A 24,814-nucleotide genomic window follows, 5' to 3' on the forward strand; every position below is an offset into this window, starting at 1 on the left:
TAGCGATCCTGGGCTATTCCCCTTTTGGTCGTTACATAGGAGGTGGCGCTATTGTCAGTTTAGTCGACCCTACTCTTTCTATCAGTATGGCTTTTATCGTTTGCCAATGAAGCGGGGAAAGCGAGGTCATATATGTAATAAATAAGATTACGATTTAAAAAGGGAAGAAATAAATTAGAAGAAGGAAAAGAAGAAGAAGCCTTTTCCCAAAATAGAAGGAAGAAAGGAAGAAGTGTTTTTCCAAATAAAAAAGAAGAAGTTTTTCCCAAATCAAAGAGAAGAAGAAGAAGTCCTTTCCAAAAAAATAGAAAGAAGAACAGAAGAAGAAGTCTTTTCCAAAATAGAAGGAAGAAAAGAAGAAGAAGCCTTTTCCCAAATCAAAGATAGGAAGGAAGAAGAAGCCTTTTCCAGAAATTACGAGAAGAAAGAAGAAGATTTCCTTTCAAGAAGAATATAACCGACGTAAATTTGGAATCAGCATATATATATATTTCAATGTATATACAAGCTTCACTATATATTTTCTCTGTAATGTGTATAGTTTTCAGAATATAGATCCGCATTTAACTATATCCTCTTGGCTATAAAACGCTTTCTTATTTGGAATTCTCGAATAAAGAACCTATTCCCTGAGATTAAGATATCTGTAACCGTGGTAAATAACATTTAAGTACGTACCCCCAAGGGCGTAGCATGGCCTAGGTTAGAACTAATGTTCTACGGTATTTAGAACTGAAACGCAATAGTTTAGCTTACTGACTGGTAACACATACTTATACATAAATGGATATTTGTTGACTTAATTGTAGTAATAATTTATTTTTGGTTGTTTCTATTTTATTTGTTAGGGGAAATTTTTAATATATATTTGTTCTTTATATTTAATTAATTCTATGAAGGTGATATAGTTATACTAGGATTAGATACCCTATTATTATCACTGTTAATTTAGCTTGAGTAGAATTTGGCGGTGCTTTATTCATTTAGAGGAACCTTTTCCGTGATCGATATTCCACGTTTTATTTGGCCTATTATTGTAAATTAATCAGTTTGTATACCGCCGTAATTTGAGAGTTTAACTATATAAGCCTAATTTGCACAGTGCCTTTGACTAATACCAACGATGAAGATGTGTGATCATTTGATTATTCATTTGCCTTTGTCACTTAGCATCGCTTTCCTACCACTTTTGGTTAATCGCAAAGATAAGATTAAGCGATGATATAAAATTGATGAAGGGACACTCACAAAGCACATTCATGCCCAAACCGGGATTCGAACCCGGACTTCAGTCTATTAATGAACACAATTTCAATTCTTGTGCCACCGACATGCTGTTTCGTGGGACTTGGATTGAGCAATTAGCTATGTTAATACCTGCAATACTTTAAAAACAGCCATGTGGTTATTTCTACTTCGGTTGTATGACAGAGGAAATTGACGGTTTTAGATCATAATTTCGCCAGTAAGCGAATTTCTACAGCGTAGCTTGCAAATCACACAAGCAGTCCGATTACTTCCATCTATATATCTCACCCATTACAACTTATGTAACACTGGTAGATACGAGAAAAAGGAAAACAATTCTTGGGATTTGAGAGATAATTATGTTGACCTAGTAATCGCCGGGACGAGAGATGTTCTAGTTGTGTTTCCTGTTAAGATGGAAGAAGAGAAGAATGAAGAAAATGGGTAAGTTTTTATGCTTAGAATTTTCCAATTGGATTGATTTTTGATTGATTTGCTGTTTTAAGTCCACTTTATGCACAGTAAGGCTAATCCGGACTGGAGCTACAGTTTAAAGTGGGATCCGAACCACTATGTTAGAATTTTACAAGGAACGAACAGTAAATATTCCAGATGCCGGCATTTCCGTCCCGTAACGTCTCGCTTTTTTACGCACATATTGTATCTAGCATGTAGACCTGTGTTATAAGTAGGGCCCTTGACTTTATGTTATAACATATTTTTCAATTGGCTTCGGATCTATTGTGAGATCTTTACATATCTGATGAAAAAGAGCCGAAATAGACAAACTTGACAAAGCATATTTTGACATATTTCACCAATTTCGTGTTTTTACAACATATTTCTTCAATTTTGTTGTAATAAGACATATTTCTGTATAATTTCATAATTCTCTCGCACATAATCGGTCATTTCATAATTTTTTTCTTCCTAGCTTTAGCACAACGGATAGTTCATATTGTCGATGGCAGGATCTGGAAATTACGGAGGAAGAAAGGTGCCGTCTTTTCTTAGTACAGAACAATAATACCCCACTTTTTTATCCCGCCGACAATTGATAGCCATGCAAACATTATTGAGGAAAAATGTTCTCTCTCATTGTTGCACGGGAAGTAAAGAAGTTTCGTTCTCATTTGTTTGCCTTCTTCGCTTTTCACAAAAGTCAGTCAAAAGTAAAAATAACATTCGGTATATTACAGCCCCCACTCTACTCTATCGGGTATGGGAGAAATTTGAGAGTACTGTTGTGCATATTTTTGGCTTTACTGGGAATATTTCTGCATTTTTCTGACATATTTGTAATTTTTCATGACATATTTTCCAATTTATATGACATAATTACTAGCACTCTTTTCGAGATAGCACCCACCCAGCCTCAATGGCGGAGTGGTTAGCACACCGCGCTACGACGTCAGGTGTACTGGATTCGAATCCTGGCCTGGGCGCGAGTATTCTTTGTGGGTGTCCTTTCATCAATTTCATCATATCATTACGCATACTCATTTTCGCGATTAGTCAAAGATTGCAGAAAAGCGAAGTAAAATTCCCGGGTTTGATACCCGGTGGGGGAACATAGTGATTCAGATCTCACTTTATACTCTAGGGCCAGTTCCGGTTAGCCTTATTGTGCATAAAGTGGACTTAAAACACCAACTCAATCAATCAAGCTAAGTAAAAGAAACCAAATCTTCACTCGTCTTCAGGTGAAAAAAAATATTTTGATGGAACATACGACAGAACTAAATCCGGCCCGGTAACAAACTACTCCACGGCGCACTGCAGAGGCGCAACCACGAATTTTCGTGGGGGGGAAGGGGCAAGTACGAGGATAAAGGTACCAACAATAATAATAATAATAGTAATTATTATTATGACATTGTATTATTATTATTTTTATTATTGGACGTTATTGACCTTGTAAAGTAGCAAAAAGGGGAGCAGAGATTGGTGCTAAAGCATTTGTGTTGGAACAAAGGATTTGAAATATTTCTCTTTAAAAATGTTCAATTTCACATTAACTAATAATGGGAAACAAGCGCACAATCAGTATTTTTAAATGGCAAAAAATGCATGATAAATGCATTATGAATATAATTCTTGTATTATTTTTAATATAACATACATAACTTTCATGTACAACATATGCTTTACACATGTGCAACATGCTAACACTAAATTGTGTAAATTTCAAAGTTTCTTTATGTACATATATACACAAGACATATTATTTAAATACATTACATAATCAATTCATCCACCTCATAACAAACAGTAAATATTACATAAATGTTGTCTCAAATTTCCATGCTACTTTTCCTGCAAGCAGTTGTTCACGCACTTAAGACAAAATCAATTAAGGTAAGTCTTACATCTTTGGTAATTTATAATGCAATACGGAAAGAAGGAAATTGCGAGCGAAGCGAGGAAGAAAATTTTACGAAACGTATTTTTATTGGCATAAAATTTGAAATCGAGGGGGGCAATTGACCCTGTGTGCCCCCCCTGCAGGTGCCCTTGGCCGTCAATGTCTGCCCCCCTAGAATTGATTTCCGTACAAGGTAGGGGGGCAATGCCCCCTCTATGTGGTTGCTCCACTGGCGCACTGTATGTTTTTGAATTTCGAAAAACAAAATCGTAACATCATAACGTACAGTCACCGTCAATAAAATTGGGACATCTAGGTCCTGGAATACTCGCTTCTCTGCAAGGCGTCATGTGTGTTGCATAACTCTACGGCGGTGGTAGAAGTGGCCATTGAAAATATACCATGAAAATCAACTTATCGCCGTAGATGTAGGCAACGCACACAACCTTGCAGGGAAACGAGTATTCCAGGATCTAGATGTCCCATTTTTATTGACGGTGACTGTACATTCGCTTTCGCCGGGAAGCAATGCGTTTCCAGCCGCTACGCTGGCCGCGTTCTAGGAGCACAATAGCGCTGTATAGAAACACATATCTTCAATTTTACAGCCCTTCACCCGACGTGGACGTTAGATCGAGATTTTACTGTATGTCGAATTAAGGCATTACATATCTTTCATAACGTGTTTCATAAGTCGGTGCTTGTCCTTCCAAAGAGAGCAAGGAAAAACCTCGTTAGCATAATCGGCGTCCCTGTGTGTCCCACCATTTGAAGCATTTCGTGAAAGCAGCCAGGCGAAACCCATTAAAACTTACTCGCTTCTTCTCCGCCCGTAAAACTAAAGACTCACGCATCAAGGTCTTGTTATGACTTTCTATAAATTCAATAATTGAATGATACAGAATACGTGAACTGAACACATTCTTTCCAATATTCGTACGAGGCACAGGTTATACTCCCGGCTCGGTATGTCCATTCATCAATTCCATCATATCATCATCATCGTCGCGATTAGTCACAAGTGGAAGAAAGCAACAAAATAACTAAGGATTAGCCGATGCCGATGTCCGGTTGAAAGTTATGCACCGTTACCAACCGATTCCTGCGTTTTGGTTTTCACAAAAATGCCGTGCGACAATTTCTTGGAGTCTAATCTTCCTGGAATTTGTGCAAAATCCGAACTTTCTCTTGTGTGTGTATTTTAATATTCTGATGTAATTTATATTTTAAAGTAAAACCATTAATAAATTGAAGCACATAATTGGAGTACAATACACTTACACACTAATATCAATCAATATTTGAACAACTTTTAATGATTACAATTTTCATGCAAGAAGAACGAAAGATGTTCCACTGTTCATTCGGGGCAGTACTTTTTAACGAGCAATACCACGAAGCATGATTGAGGGGAACATTTTATTTATTGTATGAAGAGTCTGCTAATCGTTATTGTTTTACATAAATAGTCTACATGTCTAAATTTCCTATTATGATATCGAAAACATAGACAATAAAAGAAATGATCAAGAATAGAGGAATTAAATACGATTCAGAAATGATTGAAAGCTAGAGAGAAGACACAAGGAAAGAAATAGACAAATGAGTTACAAATAAAAGAAATAGAGGAAGGAGAAGTAGACAACTTTTCCTTACTCCAGGGGGGACCAAGTGACTCTGTTGACCTTTCCTGAGTGGGGGGCCATGGTTGATAAATGGTGCACCTTAACCGTCGTGAAAAATTGAATGCACGAAAATAACTCTGTGATCGAAAGACCTTGCTTTTTTCAGCATTAGTCATTATCTTCCTCAAGATTACATATTATATACTAGTTCCCAAACGCACATATCATACCTCGTGCCTTCCTCATGTTAACACTGCAGGCAGGAAAGTGTGCTCATGGTCACAGTCAATTACATTCGTTCAACAAAGACCAGTTTTTCTGGCATACAAGCCACAGCCTCCAAGGTAAAAACTGTAACATCCTCGTTTTATTTGTGACGTAATCACAAGACTTGTATCATCAAATCTGACAGACTAAATAATACACCTTATTATTGCAAGAAATATGCGATCATTTTTTGTGCAGATACCTGATATTTTCACTCGTTTCTTGTTGATATTCATGATGAAGGTTGCATGTCGATCGTCCAAGCAGTGCAGCGTTGCCAGAACCACAAAAGACAATTCCACTTGTAAAGGTGCAAAATTTCCCTTTTTGGTCAATATGTTTATTTCAGTTTAGAAATTTATCAAATGTTGTTATTAACCTGGTTATGGCAGAATTGTTACAATTAGTAACAATGTACACTGACTCAGAGAAAAAAATCATATAAAGAGTGATTAAATGAATTACGATAAGGAGGAAATAATGGAGATTATTGAACACTCTAGTGCTAAATTCACTTGTATGTATATACGTATGCCATTTTTGTCTAAGGTTCACTTCTACCGAGATTGGACAAATCGGCTGCATTAAGATTTGAATTGTCGACCGCCGTGGTGGATTGGTTATCACAGCCGCGCTACGACGTCAGGGATTCCGGGTTCGAATCCCGACCTGGATATAGATGTGAATGTTCCGTCATCAGGCACGTATCCAAGGCGGGGCTTAGGGGGCTCGAGCCCCCCCGAAAGTTTTCGGTTTACAATAGATAAAATGAGGTTTTTGTGTGTTTGTGGTGTGAAATAAAATAATGTGACACTAATTTAAGGAGATAAATAATTATCGAGGCAAGACGGAGAATATTATGTAACCCTGTTATTGATAATAGCACGTATCCAAGGTGGGGTGTGGTGTGCTCGACCCCCACCCTCTAGGAAATTTTTCAGTTTATACTAGCTATATAAAATTAGGTTTTTGGTTTCTTGAATAATGTGACAATAATTTAAGGAGAGAGAAAATTATAGAGGCAAGACGGAGAATATTATGTAACCCTATTATTTTTAATAGCACGTATCCAAGGTGGGAATCCGGGGGCTTGCCCCCCCCCCAGGAAAATTTTCAGTTTACGCTACATGAAATTAGGTTTTCGTCTTCTTGAATAATGTAATGATAAATTGATAGAGAGATTTATCGAGACAAGGCGGAAAATGTTCTATAACCCTGTTATTGTTAATAGCACGTATCCAAGGTGGGAACCAGGGGGCACGAGCCCCCCCCCCCCCTTCATGATATTTCTCAGTTTACGATAGGTAAAATTAGTTTTTTTGCTTCTTGAATAATGTGATGATAATTTGAGAGAGAGATAATTATCGAGACAAGACGGAGAATGTTCTATAACCATATTATTGTTAAGAGCACATATCCGAGTTGAAGATCAGGGGGCTTGAGCTCCCCCAGGAAATTTTTCTGTTTATACTACATAAAATTAGGTTTTTGTCTTCTTGATGAATATGTCGATAATTTAAGGAGAGAAATACTTATCACGGCAAGACGAAGAATGTTCTATAACCCTGTTGTTGATAATATAAACGTAAACGTTTCTTGCGCTTTCGGTGTTGTCGCTGCGAACTTGATCACTATGTGGAGACTTGTCAGCATTTGGAAGCCGCACAACAAAGGTAGCGCCACACATAGGGCGATTCGTTGAAATTTTTAATCTGTGGAAGTCGCGAAAGGGACGTTCTTGAGTAAGAGAAGGAGTCCAACTACTGGCAATATTTACGAATCGTTTTATCTGCGGAGCGTTCTAGAATATAATGAGGATATAAATACGCGGCTTCAATTTCCCGGTTGATCTGTACAACAGAATCGGTTGAGACTTCAGAGGTAAGTGTGACAATTCATACAGTCGATTTGTGATCAGTCATTGTCCATTGGTTGCTTTATAAGATCTAGTGATTCGAAAATGAAAAAGGACTAAATATCGTAAAGTAACGAAGTCTACTACTAGTTCCAGTTCGGGTCAAAAGCTAAAAACATTGACGAAAGCGGAACTTCCGGAGCCTCACTGTAGTGGTAGTTCGGGTCGAGGGCCGAAGAGATCGAAGGTCTCTCTCTCCAAAGTTAATATTTCAGCAGTATCGGGTATTGGAGCTATTTATTAAAAAAGAAATAAGCTTCACAGTTGTGCCTGGACCAAATTTCGTGTATGCAGTCCGAGAATTTCATGGCATAAAAAAAAATACTTTTGTTTAAGCCTACTGGGTTCGAAACACATTCAAACACTTAACTACCATAAAGAGACAGCCGAAAATTTTATGAATGTCGAGAAGAGAAAGCAAGAAGATGTTGCATATGTAGACATTTTAGGCGGAAATTGCAGGCTCTACCAGGGCCTGAATCAGGGCTCTACCAACTGAACCACTGAGCCACTCTCGACTTCGAATGATATTTCGTTAAAAATGTCTACCTAGTACATGTTCTGTGTATGTCAAATCGTAAGTTGTTGTCTGTATATTGAACAAGCACAGAAAATAAAGCATAAAGAAGAAAACTGAGGGACATTCCCGCCGGTTGAGGATACATTTTTCTTCTGTGGTCAACAAGAGCAACCACTTCGAGGTGACGATGACAGTGGCCTACTAAGGGAGATTTCACACCGTTTCCCCCGAGGAATTCACAAGTCGAACGTACGTTTGTGCTGCTTTTGTGTCGCTACGATGTGAAACGTTGCTGTTGATTGGGTCATTCCAAACGACATCTATCGTGTGTCCCTTCGGTCTGAAATCTTCCTAAGTCTTGAAGGTCCAAGTCAGAAGGATTGAAAAATAGGGCTTTGTTTTTGTTAAGGTTGGGTGCGAAGGCAGGCGACAGCACCTTAAAGGATAATATCCAAACCTGAAGGAAGAACGCATCTTACTTAAGTCTCCAATACGAAATGATAAAAACTTCCGCCGAGTTGATTTAAAAAAAAAAGTGTCCGAGATAAAGAGTGGCGTGTCCAGGTTTTCGGAAAGGAAAGGGATTAAGCATACTATTTTTGATGGTCAGTCCTCATTTTGCCACCTTTTCCTGTCTTTGACGTTTTTTTTGTTTTTTTTAATAAGGAATACTGGGTCAAATGGGACTAGGACCCAACCAACCCTCCCTTGGGCACGTCACTAAAGATAAATGAGTAAGCATTTGATCATATTGGGAGACGAAACATTAGATGTGTTGGGAACGGAAGGGTTTACGCTGTGCATTAATTGTCTCGCGATCTAGAAGACTTTCTTTGTTTCGTGCCGATATATGACAAGACTGCGGAAGCTGTGACAGACAATTTTAAACACTTGCGAGTGCTTAGGCCTGAATATGAACAATTCGGTGGGTTTCGGCTTTTATAAGAGCTGCAAACATGGGTGGATAAGACACATTAGTGGTGTTTAGGCTCGAATCAGAGAGAAATATTCGAGAGCTGTCTGCGTCCAGTTCGCAGCCCACAGTTTGAATCTCACGTTGTCGAGTGGATTATCCATCCCGTGCATGTGTAACAGCCTCGTAAAAACACTTCTGGTACATAGAAGTTTTGATGCCTGATAGACAAACACACATACTGAGATGGTTCCGGCACATAATGTTAATACATGGAAGTGGTAGATTTCACGTTCTGATTAACATTTACTGCCCTCAACAAAGGTAAACCTCCAATTACAGACGGCAGATTGGTTTACACAGAAAAAAAATGACAGCTTTAAACAGTGGGGACGATTTAGAGGATAGTTGCTCCCCATTTTTATTTTGCCTCCACACTATCACACCATGGCCTTTTAATGCTAAGCCTTGTATATCAAGAGAAAGTAAACTTTCCTTGCAACCCCCCCCCCCCCCCGTTTTGGAACCCACTTGCCACCACTGGCCTTAAACATACAATTCTGAGTTTTTTTTATCTATACCCCTTAAAAAATGGTGTTCAGCCCCCCCCCCCCCTCCGAAAGGAATTCCTGGATACGTGCTTGCCCGTCATCATCACATCATCATATCTTAATTCATCCTTGCCGCAATTTTCCAAAAGGATCAAAAAAGCGAAGGTAGATACCCAAAAATTAATAGGTACTAGTAGGAGGTACGAGTGTACGCCTCATGTAAAATACACAAGACATGATATCTTTATGGCCGTATTTAAAGGCAAAAATAGGCATAGTTCATCTTCGAGTCATGAGAGGACAGTAAAATTTAAATACGTGTAATAACAATTATTATTGATTATGGATATTATTCGCTTTGGGTAAACTGATTAATATTTACATAATAATAATAATTATTATTATCATTATCTAGAAAACAGTTTCAAATTAATAAAATGTTCCCTGTGGATATCGACGTGCACTAATTATATCGACAATTACAATATCATTTTTCAATATTCATATTAGATTCTTATTTTCAAGATTTTCAAATTATATATCAAAATATTACTGTCCGTTTCATTTCTTTTTCTTTAAAAATGTATAAGACTTATTGACATTTTAGAGTTTATTTGTACTTACATAATGAATTTAGGTACAGTACTGAAGATATAAATAAAAATAATAATAATGTACTGTACATGATGATGATATGTCTATGGACTATCTCTCTATCAAAATTCTTTCAAATATTACTGCGATTTGACCAAATGTTGATGCGATTATGTAGTTAATGCAAAATGTTCTTTAAACCAATGATAAGTGTTTGGACCCGTTAAACCTTCCCCTTATACGGCCATGACAATCTTACAATAATTGCGCTTATACTAATCGAATGTTTACAATGATTATCAAAGGAAAATGAGGTTAATGAAGGTTGTCACTGTTTCCCAGGCAATTTTATTATTCTATTTCGGTGCAAATTGTTGCAGAGAGAGAAAAAGAAAAGTGTTCTCCGCTTTGGTGATCTTGAATTTAAAGTTTGAGTAGAATATCTTCAATTTCCTTGAAATTTTTGCTATTTCTTATTCCTTTGAAGATTCCCCCACCTAGGGGAAATTCCCTTAGCGTGGCAACACTGAAGCAGTACCCTTGGCCTTCAGGGAAAAGCAGGAAGCTGCAGACGAACACCGGAGTGAGGAAAGAAACTGGCCGAAACACCAGACTTCCTCGAGAACACCCCCTCCCCCCCTTTCCACCTCCAACGGCCTTGTAACACTCGCGTGTTGGCAGAAAGTAGATCCAGAACGGATGAATGAGACAGCCTGTTTTCTGGTAATTAAACACGTGAAATTATTATAATTAAGTAAGTTGTTGTGTTCGTGCCAGCTATGTGAATTAAAGGACTGAAGTTATAACTTCACATTGAGGATCTATAAAGTTATAAACTATTTCGGGGGGGGGGGGGGGGGGTTCGAACCAACCGTCTCAGGAATAATAACAATAATAATGTTTAAATTAAAACAATTATATTAAATTCAATTAACACTAATTAAATATATAAACTAATTAATATATTATTACATGAATATGTAATATCTTATCTGTAGTTAAGATCGACATAATTTGTATGCGCTGGTAAAGAAATGAATGCCAAATAGATGACGAATTGAATATGTATTGGAAAAAAAATAGGATGTTAGATCCAGTTGGCGAAAAGTAAAGTTCCTGATTAATATTTATGCATATTATCATAAATAGTAGTGTGCAAGCATAAATCTTCAGTACTGTCCTTCTAAGTCATATGGTCCCAATATAATCCTTGCCTTCCAATAAGTTTCAATATAAGGAAATTATAACCATCGATTGTACAATAAATGCTAAACAAGTATATTTTCATTATTTAATTTTATTACTTGGTAAGTCTTTCGGGCGGTCCGGACTCCCTGGACCCCCCCTTAAATACGACCTTGATTATCCCATAGTAACAACTTATAACATTTACATTTCTTGCAGGGAAGTCGCTGAACAGTCCTCGGTTCCAAAGTCAGCTCTATCCCGTAGCAGAGGTAAGGATAGTTTCTTGTACAGTCAACGTCAAAAGCAACGGTAGGCAAATTGTCTAATCGCCATTTTCTTTATGTCTGTTTCGCACAATACGATGATCGTGAATTGTAATAGAAATGTGAATAACAACAGCACAATTCCTTCCAAGAAAAGAACAGAGGATCAATGAATGTAGTGATGGACAATTTACCAATTGGCTGTAGAGTGCGATTCACAAGTACAAGCAAATTGTCCATGACTATTTTCGTTGACTTTTCTCTTGCATCCTACGTGATTGTAAGGAATTGATTTTTACTATGCTGGTGCAGAAGTTGAAAGCAGTTTGTCGTTTTGTGTCAAATCTTGAGCTTCTCATTAGGTAAAACAAAGATAATAAACATGATGATGCGCATGTACACCCAACGGCAAAAGAAATAGTAGGCAAATTGTCCATCGTCATTTTCATTCAATCCGTTTTCCACAATGTGATGATCATGAAAATAGTGATGGACAATTTTCCTACTATTATCTTTGCTGTTGACTGTACAAGGACATGAGCCAATATTGATAGTAATAAGTACGAGTACATTAGGTAAGGATTTAGGAAATTTTTCTCATACTTGCTTTAGGATTTGCATTTTCTAATTTTTCGTCGATTTTCAGGGCCCTCCCGTGGGCGTAATGCTAACGCCGTCTCCCTGAAATCATTGGATCCCTCTGTGGCGTGCCCAAGCCGGGGTTGGTGAGCGTCTTAGCCCCCCTTTGGCCCGATATTCCTAAAAAGAACGTGAAAGGCAAGAAAAGATGGCAAAATGAGACCCGACTATACTAAAAAAAAAAAAGTATAAAAGTTGCAAAATAAGCAACTTCTAAAACCATACGTCACCAGACTAACGCTAGTTCAAGAAAGACCCGAGTAGATGGCAATAAAAACTGAAAAGCACTATTATTAAATCAGGAATATTACAGCGTAAGCAGTGGCGTATGCTGACTCCAAGATCTGGGTTATCTCACTACCAACTCCTAAGAAACCAGTATGCCAACTCATAAGAAATCAGGTTGCCAACTCATGAGAAATCGGGTTGCCAACACATAAGAAATCAGGTTACCAACTCATGGGAAATCAGGTTACCAACTCATAAGTAATCACGTTGCCAACTCCAGAATCAGCATAATCATGTCACTGATATGAATAATAATATTTATAATTTCTGATCGATTTTTCTAATGAATTTTATTCTCTAAACTTCAGGCTTCGCAAATTGTCTAGCTAGCCTGGAATGTACGCTCCTGAGCTTAAGGGAATACTTACGTACATTGTATATTATAGAAATTTTGTAATTAATTAGACAAGTATTTCTTGTCTTGTAATGAAAACGTGAACTTTACTGAACTCTCCAAACACTCCATGGTTTATATGAAGTAATAAATTCAAATTAAAAAATGTGAGTCCAGTCTCGATCTGTGCATAAAGTGGACTTTAAAAACTCAAGTTTAACCAATAGCCTGGCCCTCTACAATTTTTTTTGCCCATGCTGATGACTCTTTCTAGGAAGGCTGCATCAAAAAAAGTGGGGGTTAGAGACTCAAGGGTGCCCACAAGGGGGATTCATGACGCGGCTGCGTCATGAGGATTTGGGGGGGACAAAATTGCATTGTTTAGCAACCAATTGCATGTATCTTCACACAAAAATGCGGTGGGTGGTCGTTTCGTTTGATTGACTTGTTATTCATTCTTAGTTATGGTCATTATGTACAGTTTTTCTACCTACCTGTGGGTGATCGCGGTAATGGGGTTGAAATGAAACACCACCTCTTGTGCCTTTAGAATCTGTTTGGAAGGGGGCGTGCTGATTCCGAAAATTCCTATTCGTCATATTTTTTACAGGTTGTATCTAGCTTAATAACCAACTTTGAAAAACGCTTCGACCTGCCACATGTGGAGAAATTCATACTCTCTTGTACCCCCATGTTTTTCTTCAGTAGCATTTCCCATTCCGAAGATATTCAAATAAATGCACACATGGTGCGTAACTTTATCTCCTCGCCTTAATACCGGTACAAGGTTAGTCAAGCAGAGAAACTGTTAAGAATAAGCTTCATAACACTAACAATGAGAGTCCGATATTTCAAAAGTGGTGCCAAGTAAGGAAATTATCAATACGTTTGCTGCAACAACTTTGCAACGTCGGAAGTTATTATCATTCAGTGGCGGCTGCTGATGGTTTATCCTGGGTGTTACAATTCTATAGCGCGGAAAGAAGGAAAGGGGGGACGGGTACTGAGAAACCCTACGTGGGCTTAAATGTGTGCATAATAATAATGATAATAAAAAACAATAAGGATTTTCAATAATCACTAATAATACCAACTGATAATTCAGTACTTCCCTATTTATATACATTGGTGGTAAGGTTAGTAAATTAGGTTAAGCTTCCCCACAAAAACAAATGCATTCATCATTGCCCAACGTGGACATTCTGTATGTTGCGCAACACATTAACGCTGCTGCTCTCTGACGGCTTATAAAAAAAATTAGCATCCCAGCGTTTGTTGCAGGCGATCTGCAACGACCAGCGGACTGAAGCTCGGGGATAGGAAAAGCCGCATTCAACCTCGGTGCAATAGCAAGCGCTGTACAAATCAGGGTGTTGCTCCGGCGCTGCAACGACCACTCGTTCGTGTAGAAATCTCGCAGGTTGCTTCCTTCTTTATAACGGATGATAATGGAATTAGCTTTTCTGAAACAATTAAGGGCAAAATTATTTGATTATGTTTAATATATTTAATAAGAAAGTAATGAAAAAATACTAACAAAAGTATGAAATTTCATGGTAAAATATCCGGTCGTTGTGCAACGCTGCAACAATATCAGTAACAGCCCCTGTTATCATTTATGTAAAATGTTATTTCAATCAATGTCAAAGTAAATTGTAATGTTATTCATTTTTAGGGGGGGATGGGCACACCTGTAGAGACCCATCGAAATATGCCACTGACGCCTCGTTCTGTTCCTTTGCAGATGCAATCCCAGCGCGTCTAGTACTGGGTGTTCTGATCTTGTTCGCCACCCTGACGTCTTACTTCACGAGAGTGAACATCAGCCTAGCGGTCATCGTGATGGTGGGTGCCAGGAACGCAACCAATAGCAACGCAACTCAAGAATATTCAGAATGTCTGGATTCGAATTCCACTGGTAATGGGAATTACTCCGATACAGAAAACCAGGAGATGGATCAGGCAAGTACTGCAGCAAACCTATATTGTCTAGTTTTGGCTGGAAAAAGAAGAAATGCTTGTCTTGTCGGAAGTGACGTCATATAGTGGTTCGAAAACGCCCACTTAGGAACTTGTCCCGTTTCCCGCGCTAGCGATGGCGCGACAGTTTCGGTGCCAATGAGAAACGAGGAAATAGTCGTTTACGAGGCAGCGCGGAGCGAATGGAAGACAGAAGACAAGCGCTTACGTAGGCGCTGTTGCCACGTTGCGGTCTAGCTCACGTGTTTTGTTTGTGTCTTGTTGAAGAAGCTTGTTTTGTAATCGTGGTGCTGATTAGTGTGCGTTTTAAAATATCCAGGATGGAATTTATTCTGGTGATATTTGCTTCTGTCCTTTTTGTGTTTATTGCCATCTTAGCTGGAACATTCAAGAAGGGGAATTGTATATATTTGTGCATTTCCGCGTATTATATTCACAGCCTGGCTTCGGCTTTCCCCAGCACGGAGTTCACGCGGTCTGCAGCGGCAATGCCGCGTGGTTTCTGCTAGAAGAGCCAGCGATCAGCAAGCGCGGGAAGCGGGACAGGTTGTAACCAACGCGGTATAGACTGTGTCCGAAAGGTACAAAGAACAGACTTGAAATAAGCCGCGGTTTGCAGAATTCACCAGCGTGCATCAAACTGGACGAACCAAAAATGACGTCAAATTCGGTTAAATCCGGAAAGCTTCATACTGAAACAAATTGAGACTCTAGGTATTCTCTACTCTTACGGCTGGAGCTCTATATGCTGCCAAAGGAAGTGGGGAGCGGGGTATACGCAGCAGACCAACCAGACAACAGCGGTGGTGCCTAGAGTTACGACGTCGATGGGAGGAAGTACTGCGTGTACCTCGTTCTACAGGCTGCTGCGTTTCTTATCGTGCTGGATTCGTCGCTTCCCCGCTCCTCATTTCCCTTGCCAGCATATAGAGCGCCCGCCGTAAGACTGGAAGAGAGATATAGCCGGCCCCCGTGGCGGAGTGGTTAGCACATCGCGCTACGACGCCAGAGGTCCCGGGTTCAAATCCCGGCCTGGGCATGGATGTTTGTGGGTGTCCATTCATCAATTTCATCACTCATCCCCCTCTTCGCAAATTAGCCAAAAGTGACACAAAAAGCGAAGTACTGTAAAATAAAGCAAATCAATCAGTCAATCAATGGAAGAGAGCTGTAGTTTCAGAATGCGCGCGCAAATTCGCGTTTATTAGGAAAACATTCACTGATAATGCCTAAATCACAGATTTCTTCATGAATATCTATTTTCTCTTACAAGGGAGGTTATCTAAGTGTTCCCCTCGATTTCTTTGAAACTTGACAGATGTATAGAGTAGAGGGGTCCAAAGGAAGAAATACGTGTTTTTTTTTCGGCTAAAAAACGGTTTTAGGGAGCAAAACCCCCTCTCAAATGTGAAGATGAGGACAAATTAAAGGGGATCTGACCACTGTGACCCCCTCCGAATTGCATGAAACTTGGCATGTGTATAGAGGGGCCAAAAGGAAGAAATACGCTTTTTTTGTTTCGGGTAAAAAAACAGTTTTAGGGGGCAAAACGCCGCCGCAAATGTCAAGATGAGGACAAATTGAAATGGGGATCTGACCCCTGTGTCCCCAATACTGTTCAACTCCAAGTTCATTTTACACTATAGTTGGAATTCATTATTTCCCTGTCTAATAGAAGATTGGGATAAATAAATACCCTCATCTTGACATTTGAGGGGGGGTTGCCCCCTAAAACCTTTTTTAGCCGAAACAAAGAAACACGTATTTCTTCTTTGGGCCCCTCTATACACTTGCCAAGTTTCATGGAAATCGGAGGGGGACACTTAGATAACCTCCCTTGTTAGTGACATCTCATTTTGTATGTACACTACGAATTTAAGTAAAATTGTTTGTAAAAATATCGAATATTGCGAATGGAGGCTTTCCTGCATGTTGCAGCAGAACACAGACGCATGTCAGGATGAAAAGCGAAATAAAAAAATAAAACCGAAATAAGAGACAAAGACACAACCGCCAAAGATTGTTCTGGCGACCAGTCAAAGATACCGAACTGACGTTCCAATCAGGACTTGAACTATGCCGTTTCTTTTCTCCACAGAGACCAGGCGAATTTGACTGGAACGAGATAACACAGGGCTTCGTCCTTGGAGCGTTCTACTGGGGATACCTTGTGTCTCAGATACCTGGTGGTCGACTCACTGAGGTCTGGGGAACGAAGCGCGTTCTCGGCCACTGCCTTCTGTGGAACGCCCTGCTCTCCGTCGTGTCCCCAGTGGCGGCCAGGGGGCACTGGGGGGCCCTCTTTGCCGTCAGGGTTCTACAAGGGCTATTGCAGGTACTACGCATTATGTGTTATTACTAGAGGAGAAGGGGGTAATATGGGAAGGTCTTTTTTGGCTCCCTGAAAATCAAACACAATAATGCCAACACACCGGGAAATGACAAAACTTGTCAATGCAACCTTTTGTCTTTGTGTGAGGAAAGTAACAAATGGTAAACATAAACAGGTACTGAAATATTACAAAAAAATCAAAAGTAGTGCAATATTGATCCCTGCGAAAATGAGGTGGTAATATGGGAACAGAATACGGTTTTCTTGAAAACGCTATTTTAATGTAAATCTTACATATTACAACATACTAGTACACACGAAAATTGAAAATAATGAAAAAGGAAGCCTATCTCTGCTCAGGCACCTGTGGATAGGAACGGGGTAGTAATATGGGAATATGACATTTCGTAATTTCCATATTACCACCTGTCGCAATTACCCTTATTAACTACAATATACAGACGTACCAATGCGAGTTTAGAGGACGTGAGCAGCTCATACGAAAGAACTAGGCTTCTACTAGGGTGAATCCAATATAAACGGGAATTTATTTTTCATAATTTATTGAAACAAAATACAAATACAAAGCAAAGTAATTACTTTTCTACATAGCTCCCTTGAACTGAAATGCACTTTTGCCGGCGGATAAGGAGTTTGGCAATCTCTTTGTCCCAGAAAGTTCTCGGTCGTGTGTGCAGCAAGTTGCACACGAACTCTTCCACTTCCGCGTCATCCTGAAAACGCTTACCTCCGAGTGCTTCTTTCAGTGGTCCAAACAAGTGAGAATCACAAGGGGATAAGTCTGGACTGTATGGAGGATGTTCAAGTGGTGTCCAATGAATTTCGTCCAGTTTGTCACGTGTTGCACCAGCTGTGTGAGGTCTGGCGTTGTCATGAAGCAGCAGAACACTTCTGATGGGTGTACCACATCGTTTGATCCGATAAGCAGCCTTAAAACTTTCCAGGAGTTGACAATAGTAAGCAGCATTTACTGTTCTTCTTTCATGAAGATAATCAATAAAAATGACACCTCTGAAATCCCAAAAAACTGTGGCAAGAATCTCCCCAGCTGATGCGTGGCTTTTGGCCTTGACTGGCCCAGCCTCTTCTTTTTTCCGCCACTCCTCCCAAAAACATGTTGTGCCATTCATACACACGGGTCTTTGAAAGGGTGGACTCACCAACTTGTGCTCGAAGTCTGGTGAAAATTTCACTTGGTTTTACCCCTTCGTTTGTAATAAATTTGATAATGATGCGTTGCGCAATGGATGGGTGTACCTCCTGCTCACTCATCGTGCTACTGACTGATGTTAAAAGTTGACAAGGACTCCAGGGAAGGAACGGACTCCAGATACACCCACTATCATCACCTCAAGGCCACAGGACTCCACCACACTTTCCCTGCAAGTAAGAAATAAATTCCCGTTTATATTTGATTCACCCACGTATTATTTGAAACCATCGATTGAATAATGCTACTTCACCCCCTTGGAAACGAAAAAGAAGTTCAAATCTTACAAAAATTTTCACAAGGGCGAAAGGAAACCTTGTCCTCTTGTGTCGGTCACGCAACTCACAATAAGTTGAGGTTATGGCGGGAGATTAGGGGGCGTTGATAGATAAAATGTGGCGGAGCTGCGGGTAGATGGCGTTGGCATGTCAGTAGTTACATCGATTCCCGTATTACAACCCTCTCCCATATTACCACCTTCTTCTCTATGTTTTACTGTTCCTAGTCCTTAAGAAGCTGGGGTGTATGCATTGGCGTCACAAAGTATAAATGGAACTCGACCAGTAGAAGACCCATTCATTATAGCCGGACAAGTACTGACAATTATATAATTTATGTACTTTATTCTATATATAGTAATTACAATAATTACAATTATAATCATGATTATGATTATTATTCTATAATAATAACTTATCAATAATAAAAATAAACCAATTTTATTGCTACTATTATTATTATTATTATTATATTTTTACTGACTTTGCATTACTGTTAAGGAAAATATTTTTTTTGGATTCCCTAATGTGACTGTACACCAGTTTCCAGTTATGACAACAAATGTTTACAATTTTGTTTTTGTTGCTTGATTTTTTAATCTTATTTCAGGGTGTTTTATTTCCATCAATAAGCACCATTTATGCAAAATGGATTCCCGTGGAAGAAAGAGCAAAATTTATGGCAGCCACTGGCTTAGGTGAGTTTCGCTTTGTGGAAGCCATTTTATCTCATAGCGACGAACAGTGCATACAAAGATGTAGTCCACTTTTGCCTAATTGCTTATCAGCACAAGATAATGTGATTTTATAACCCGGCCGCCATTTTAGGCGAAACGGGATCCCAATGTACCGTCGCATATCGTAGAGCTAGACTAAAGCTCTTATTAACCCCGTATAATTACTTTGTTCCATTTTTCAGTTCATAATTCTGTGTCGGGAATATGTGGAGCAAAGCTGCGCATAACAGTAGAGAAGGGGAGAGAGCGAGTGGGCGAAGCGAAGCAGTGAACGCTGCTGCAAGCCGCTGGTAGATGCAACAGCGTTTTTCTCTCCATGGGTCGCCACAACTACCGCGAAAGGAATTAAGCGAGAAAGTGAAATTTTCGCGGTTAATCCGTTTCGGGGTTGTTCCTTTCGCGCTTGTTCCTTCGCGTTTATTCCGTTCGCGTTTAGCTCTTAATCTTTTCGCTCTTGTACCGCTCGCGCATAGTCCGTTGCGCTCTTAATCCGTTTCGCAGTTGTTCCTTCCGCGTTTATTCCAGTTTTCAATTTTGGTTTCGCGATTGATCCATTTTGCGGTTGTTCCTTTCGCGGTTATTCCGGTGTTCAATTTTGGTTTCGCGCTTAATCCGTTTCGCGATAATTCCTTTCGCGTTTATTCCGGTGTTCAATTTTGGTTTCGCGATTAATCCATTTTGCGGTTGTTCCTTTCGCGGTTATTCCGTTCTTCAATTTTGGTTTCGCGCTTAATCCATTTTGCGGTTGTTTCTTTCACGGTTATTCCGGTGTTCAGTTTTGGTTTTGCGCTTAATCCGTTTCGCGATTATTCCTTTCGCGTTTATTCTTGTGTTCAATTTTGGTTTCGCGATTAATCCATTTTGTGGTTGTTCCTTTCACGGTTATTCCGGTGTTCAATTTTGATTTGGCGCTTAATCCGTTTCGCGATTATTCCTTTCGCGTTTATTCCGGTGTTCAATTTTGTTTTCGCGATTAATCCATTTTGCGGTTGTTCCTTTCACGGTTATTCCGGTCTTCAATTTTGGTTTCGCGCTTAATCCATTTTGCCGTTGTTCCTTTCACGGTTATTCCGGTCTTCAATTTTGGTTTTGCGCTTAATCCGTTTCGCGATTATTCCTTTCGCGTTTATTCTGGTGTTCAATTTTGGTTTCGCGATTGATCCATTTTGCGGTTGTTCCTTTAACGGTTATTCCGGTGTTCAATTTTGGTTTCGCGAATAATCCATTTTGCCGTTTTTTCCTTTCGCGGTTATTCCGGTGTTCAATTTTGGTTTCGCGCTTAATCCGTTTCGCGATTATTCCTCTCGCGTTTATTCCGGTGTTCAATTTTGGTTTCGCGATTAATCCATTTTGTGGTTGTTCCTTTCGCGGTTATTCCGGTGTTCAATTTTGGTTTCGCGCTTAATCCATTTTGCGGTTGTTCCTTTCGCGGTTATTCTGGTGTTCAATTTTGGTTTCGCGCTTAATCCGTTTCGCGATTATTCCTCTCGCGTTTATTCCGGTGTTCAATTTTGGTTTCGCGATTAATCCATTTTGTGGTTGTTCCTTTCACGGTTATTCCGGTGTTCAATTTTGATTTGGCGCTTAATCCGTTTCGCGATTATTCCTTTCGCGTTTATTCCGGTGTTCAATTTTGTTTTCGCGATTAATCCATTTTGCGGTTGTTCCTTTCGCGGTTATTCCGGTCTTCAATTTTGGTTTCGCGCTTAATCCGTTTCACGATTATTCCTTTCGCGTTTATTCCGGTGTTCAATTTTGGTTTCGCGATTAATCCATTTTGCGGTTGTTCCTTTCGCGTTTATTCCGGTGTTCAATTTTGGTTTCGCGATTAATCCGTTTCGCGGTTTTTCCTTTCGCGGTTATTCCGGTGTTCAATTTTGTTTTCGCGATTAATCCATTTTGCGGTTGTTCCTTTCGCGTTTATTCCGGTGTTCAATTTTGGTTTCGCGTTTAATCCGTTTCGCGATTGTTCCTTTCGCTCTTGTTCCATTTCGCACTTAAACCTTTCGCGCTTATTCCTTCGCGTTTTTTCCGTTCGCGCTTGTTCCGTTTCGCTCTTATTCCTTTCGCGTTTAATCCCTTTCGCGGTTATTCCACCGCCCCCTCTCCATTCACACACTTTCGCTTGGTCGAGTCCTCTCGAGTCGCAACTTGCGAAGAGACTTGCTTTCGTTCGTTTGCTCCACAGATTCCTGGGACAGAGCGGAGCTGAAACTTTCCTCTTAAAGATTCATTTGTGCGCATGCGCACGAGACAAAAGGGAGACATAAAATGACCAAATGGAAATGGAGCATTCCATTATCAAAGGTGGAACAGCTAAACTACATTTTAGGCATTAGAATAACTCTTCTACTGATAGTTAAGCAACGTATTTCTTACAGTTTGTGTGCAATGAAATTTGAAACGTAACATTGTTGATTGAACATAACTTTCCTTGAAATACTTTCCCTGATTTATAGCTATGAGCGAACAATTTTGTGTTATGAGTGAATTGTCAAATGATGAAAATTATTTGAAGACAAAGAGAGAAGGTAATTGACCTTTGAATATTACTGGAAGGAGATTTTTTTGTGTGTGTCACGGGCGGGTAAATCAAAAAGTTAAACGAACGATATGTGAAATACCTTCTCCTATATAACATAATTATGTATAATACTTGAATATTTATGCAAATTACAAATTTAGATTGTTCACTCAGACGATAGGATAAAGTTACAGCATTACATTTATTTTTAAGAATTAACATTTATTTTTAAGAATTAACATTCAGGAACATTTTGACATGGAATACCCCAAAGATATATGAAAACACTGTACTTTAAACTAAACTTTTAACAGATCCTGCAGTTTCGAATGCTTCACTAAAGTCTGTCTTCTCTTTATATAGGTGGGACCCTCGGCACCATTATAAACCTTCCCCTGTGCGGCTTGATAATCCACACCTGGGGGTGGGAGGCTGCATTCTACGCCGGAGGGGCATTTGGTGTCCTCTGGTGCCTGGCTTGGTGGCTTTTGGTGTTCGAATCCCCGGAAGAACACCCCAGGATTTCGTCGAAGGAGAAGGAACTCATCAAACGTTCGATCGGGGACACTGCGTCAACTAAGTTAAGTATAGTCAACATTTTGGTTAGGCTTGGTATCTCTCATGCGCTAAATCAAACTTCAAAATATATTCTTTAGCCTTTTAAACTTGGTGACAAAAGATAGAACACTTGAGTCGTCACAAATATTAGGCTTAATAATAATATATGTATACAAAGGGCGCTGTGGTCTGATCGGTATGCGTCTGACTGCCACGCGGGAGACCCGGATTCGATTCCCGGATCGAAATTTTTCTAGCCTTGACCTTGCATAAAGGGGCTCTGGGGCTCACCCAGCCTCATATCAATACACTGGTGGCAACCCTACTGAATAAAAGCAGCCGAACCATGGTGCTGATCATATCACATCCAAAATGGTCGAGATCGAGAATGTGTGGCCCTACCCCCATATCCCCTAAATGTGCCTTCATGGCAAGGTGCTATATGAACGAGGAACTTTACTTGATAATATTAGGCATTAGGTGACAGGCACAATCTTGGAATGCAACAACACAAGGCATCTGTGTCTGCTGAACGTTCTTATGTTTTGGCCGACATATGCCACCAGGCCTATCACCTATTGCCTAATATAACCATATTCCAACTTTTTTGTGAGAAGGGTATATAAACAAAAACGTGGCATGTGAGAGGGATGATCGCCTCTATCCCCCTCCCCGTGCATCCGAGCCTGGTAAAACACCCTCAAACACCTTAGTCAGAAAGGAATGTTGTTAACATCGAATAGAAAAGAAGAATGGGTTTAGGGAATGTAATGTTATAATTTATTAACTTTTGTTTTAGAATTAATCTTAATTAATCCCCTAATTTGGGGCAACTCGCCACTCGTATCAAGCAAGTGTTGGGTAGAAGGAGGTGGGTGTTGTTACTTTATACCTTGGTTTAGATTTCAATATGACGTGTTTTTTTCTGCAGCCTCCGAAGCTGCCTTGGGTCTCCATAGTGACATCGCTGCAGGCATGGGCTGGCATCATTGCCTGCATTGGGAGCGACTGGGGATTCTACACGATCTTCACTTATGGACCAAAATATATGCACAGCGTCCTAGGGTTCAACATGAAACAGGTATGTAGCAGCTGGTTATTATTCAAGTTCAAGTACTCAGAACCCTCTGGTGGAGCCCGTTAGAAGCATCGGATTGTGGTGAAAATTGGTAGAATTGATTGATTTGGTTTATTTTACATTTCTGCGACTTTTGGCTAATCGCGAATATGAGGATGAGTGATGATATGATGAAATTGATGAAGGGTCACTCACAATCCGGGATCTCTTTACAGGGGCGTATATTCCAGACTATCAAGGCTACCTGCGAAGCCCACGTTCAGGCTCGATCGGAAAATGTGTATAAAATTGTTCATTTCAAAATGAAGATGGCGTTTCAGTAGTTGGCACACTTATTTCTTACAAGTTGTTAGACTAATTTCTTACGAGTTGAGTAGTTGTATTGATGATATAACCAGCACAACAAATGATGAGGCCCCTCAGATTGATTTGCCCATACTTAAAACAATGGCAAATCGGGCATATGCCCCAATCGGCCAAGTGTGGAACCCTGTCTAATCCAAGATTTTTTGTAAAAATGCCCTGACACTATAGTGTACAAATTATGAGCCCCCTCAGATTGATTTGCCCATACTTACAAAAGTTGCATCAGCCAGATTTTTGTCCATAAACTTGTCAAAAATTGTTATTTTTTTGGCTACACCTGAAATTAAGCAAAAACCCATACCTACCCGCACATATTTACTTCTGGTTTAAGTTTAATTGGAAACCAGGTTCAATTGTTTATCTAATATTAAAACAATGCAATATGCAGAGCCCCTCTAGAATTGCTCCATGACTCTCTCATTTCTTATATTATATGTTTGCATGTTTCTCCTCTGTGTTAGTGTGTACAATTCCCGAGACGGTAGTATTGATTTTTGTTTTGCATGTTTCTCCTCAGCGCCAGTACTTACAGAAATTCCCGAGTATTGCATCAGCCAGTATTGTGAGAGTGGCTGAGGAGAACAGATGTGTTTTTACAGTGCTTCTCATACTTACAGGCCTGTTTGATTTAATATGAATATTAAATATATTGAACAATATTTTGCCTGATATTTGTTACATCTAGCTTGTTTGTTGTAATCCACTCTTATTTAGGGTCAGGCATATATCTATCCCAGCTTGTTATACAAAAATCAATACATAATACTCAGTGCTGGGTCATTGCCATTCAAGATATGCATGTTCGTGCAGGTATTTGCGGAAGGTCAGTGTGAATGAATATTTATTCCTTTTTCCACTTGTGGGCTATTGGCTTTACAACCTGTCATAAGATAAGCATAGAGATTTGATTTAAACCCAGGAAATTTTATATAAATACCAAAGCCAAAAATATTAACACACACACACACACACATACACACATACACACACACAAAGCACAGTGCTGAACCCAACTGGTAT

At 39.6% G+C, this 24,814-nt stretch overlaps 1 protein-coding gene across 1 annotated transcript in view; it reads left to right on the forward strand.

The window, feature by feature from the left end:
* The first annotated feature begins 1,633 nt into the window (after positions 1–1,633).
* LOC146003519 (putative inorganic phosphate cotransporter) overlaps positions 1,634–24,814 on the forward strand; it is a 68,149-nt gene continuing 44,968 nt past the window's right edge. Inside the window, exons 1-7 of the mRNA XM_083141806.1 lie at positions 1,634–1,692; positions 11,403–11,455; positions 14,455–14,672; positions 16,789–17,025; positions 19,142–19,229; positions 22,156–22,371; positions 23,280–23,431. Coding sequence (XP_082997932.1) covers positions 1,664–1,692; positions 11,403–11,455; positions 14,455–14,672; positions 16,789–17,025; positions 19,142–19,229; positions 22,156–22,371; positions 23,280–23,431 — 993 coding nt within the window. The 5' untranslated portion in view covers positions 1,634–1,663. The remainder of the gene's footprint in view (positions 1,693–11,402; positions 11,456–14,454; positions 14,673–16,788; positions 17,026–19,141; positions 19,230–22,155; positions 22,372–23,279; positions 23,432–24,814) is intronic.

This window comes from Lepisma saccharinum, chromosome 20 (genome assembly GCF_977018435.1).
Source record: "Lepisma saccharinum chromosome 20, izLepSacc3.1, whole genome shotgun sequence".
In the NCBI taxonomy this organism is placed as follows: Eukaryota; Metazoa; Arthropoda; class Insecta; order Zygentoma; family Lepismatidae; genus Lepisma; species Lepisma saccharinum.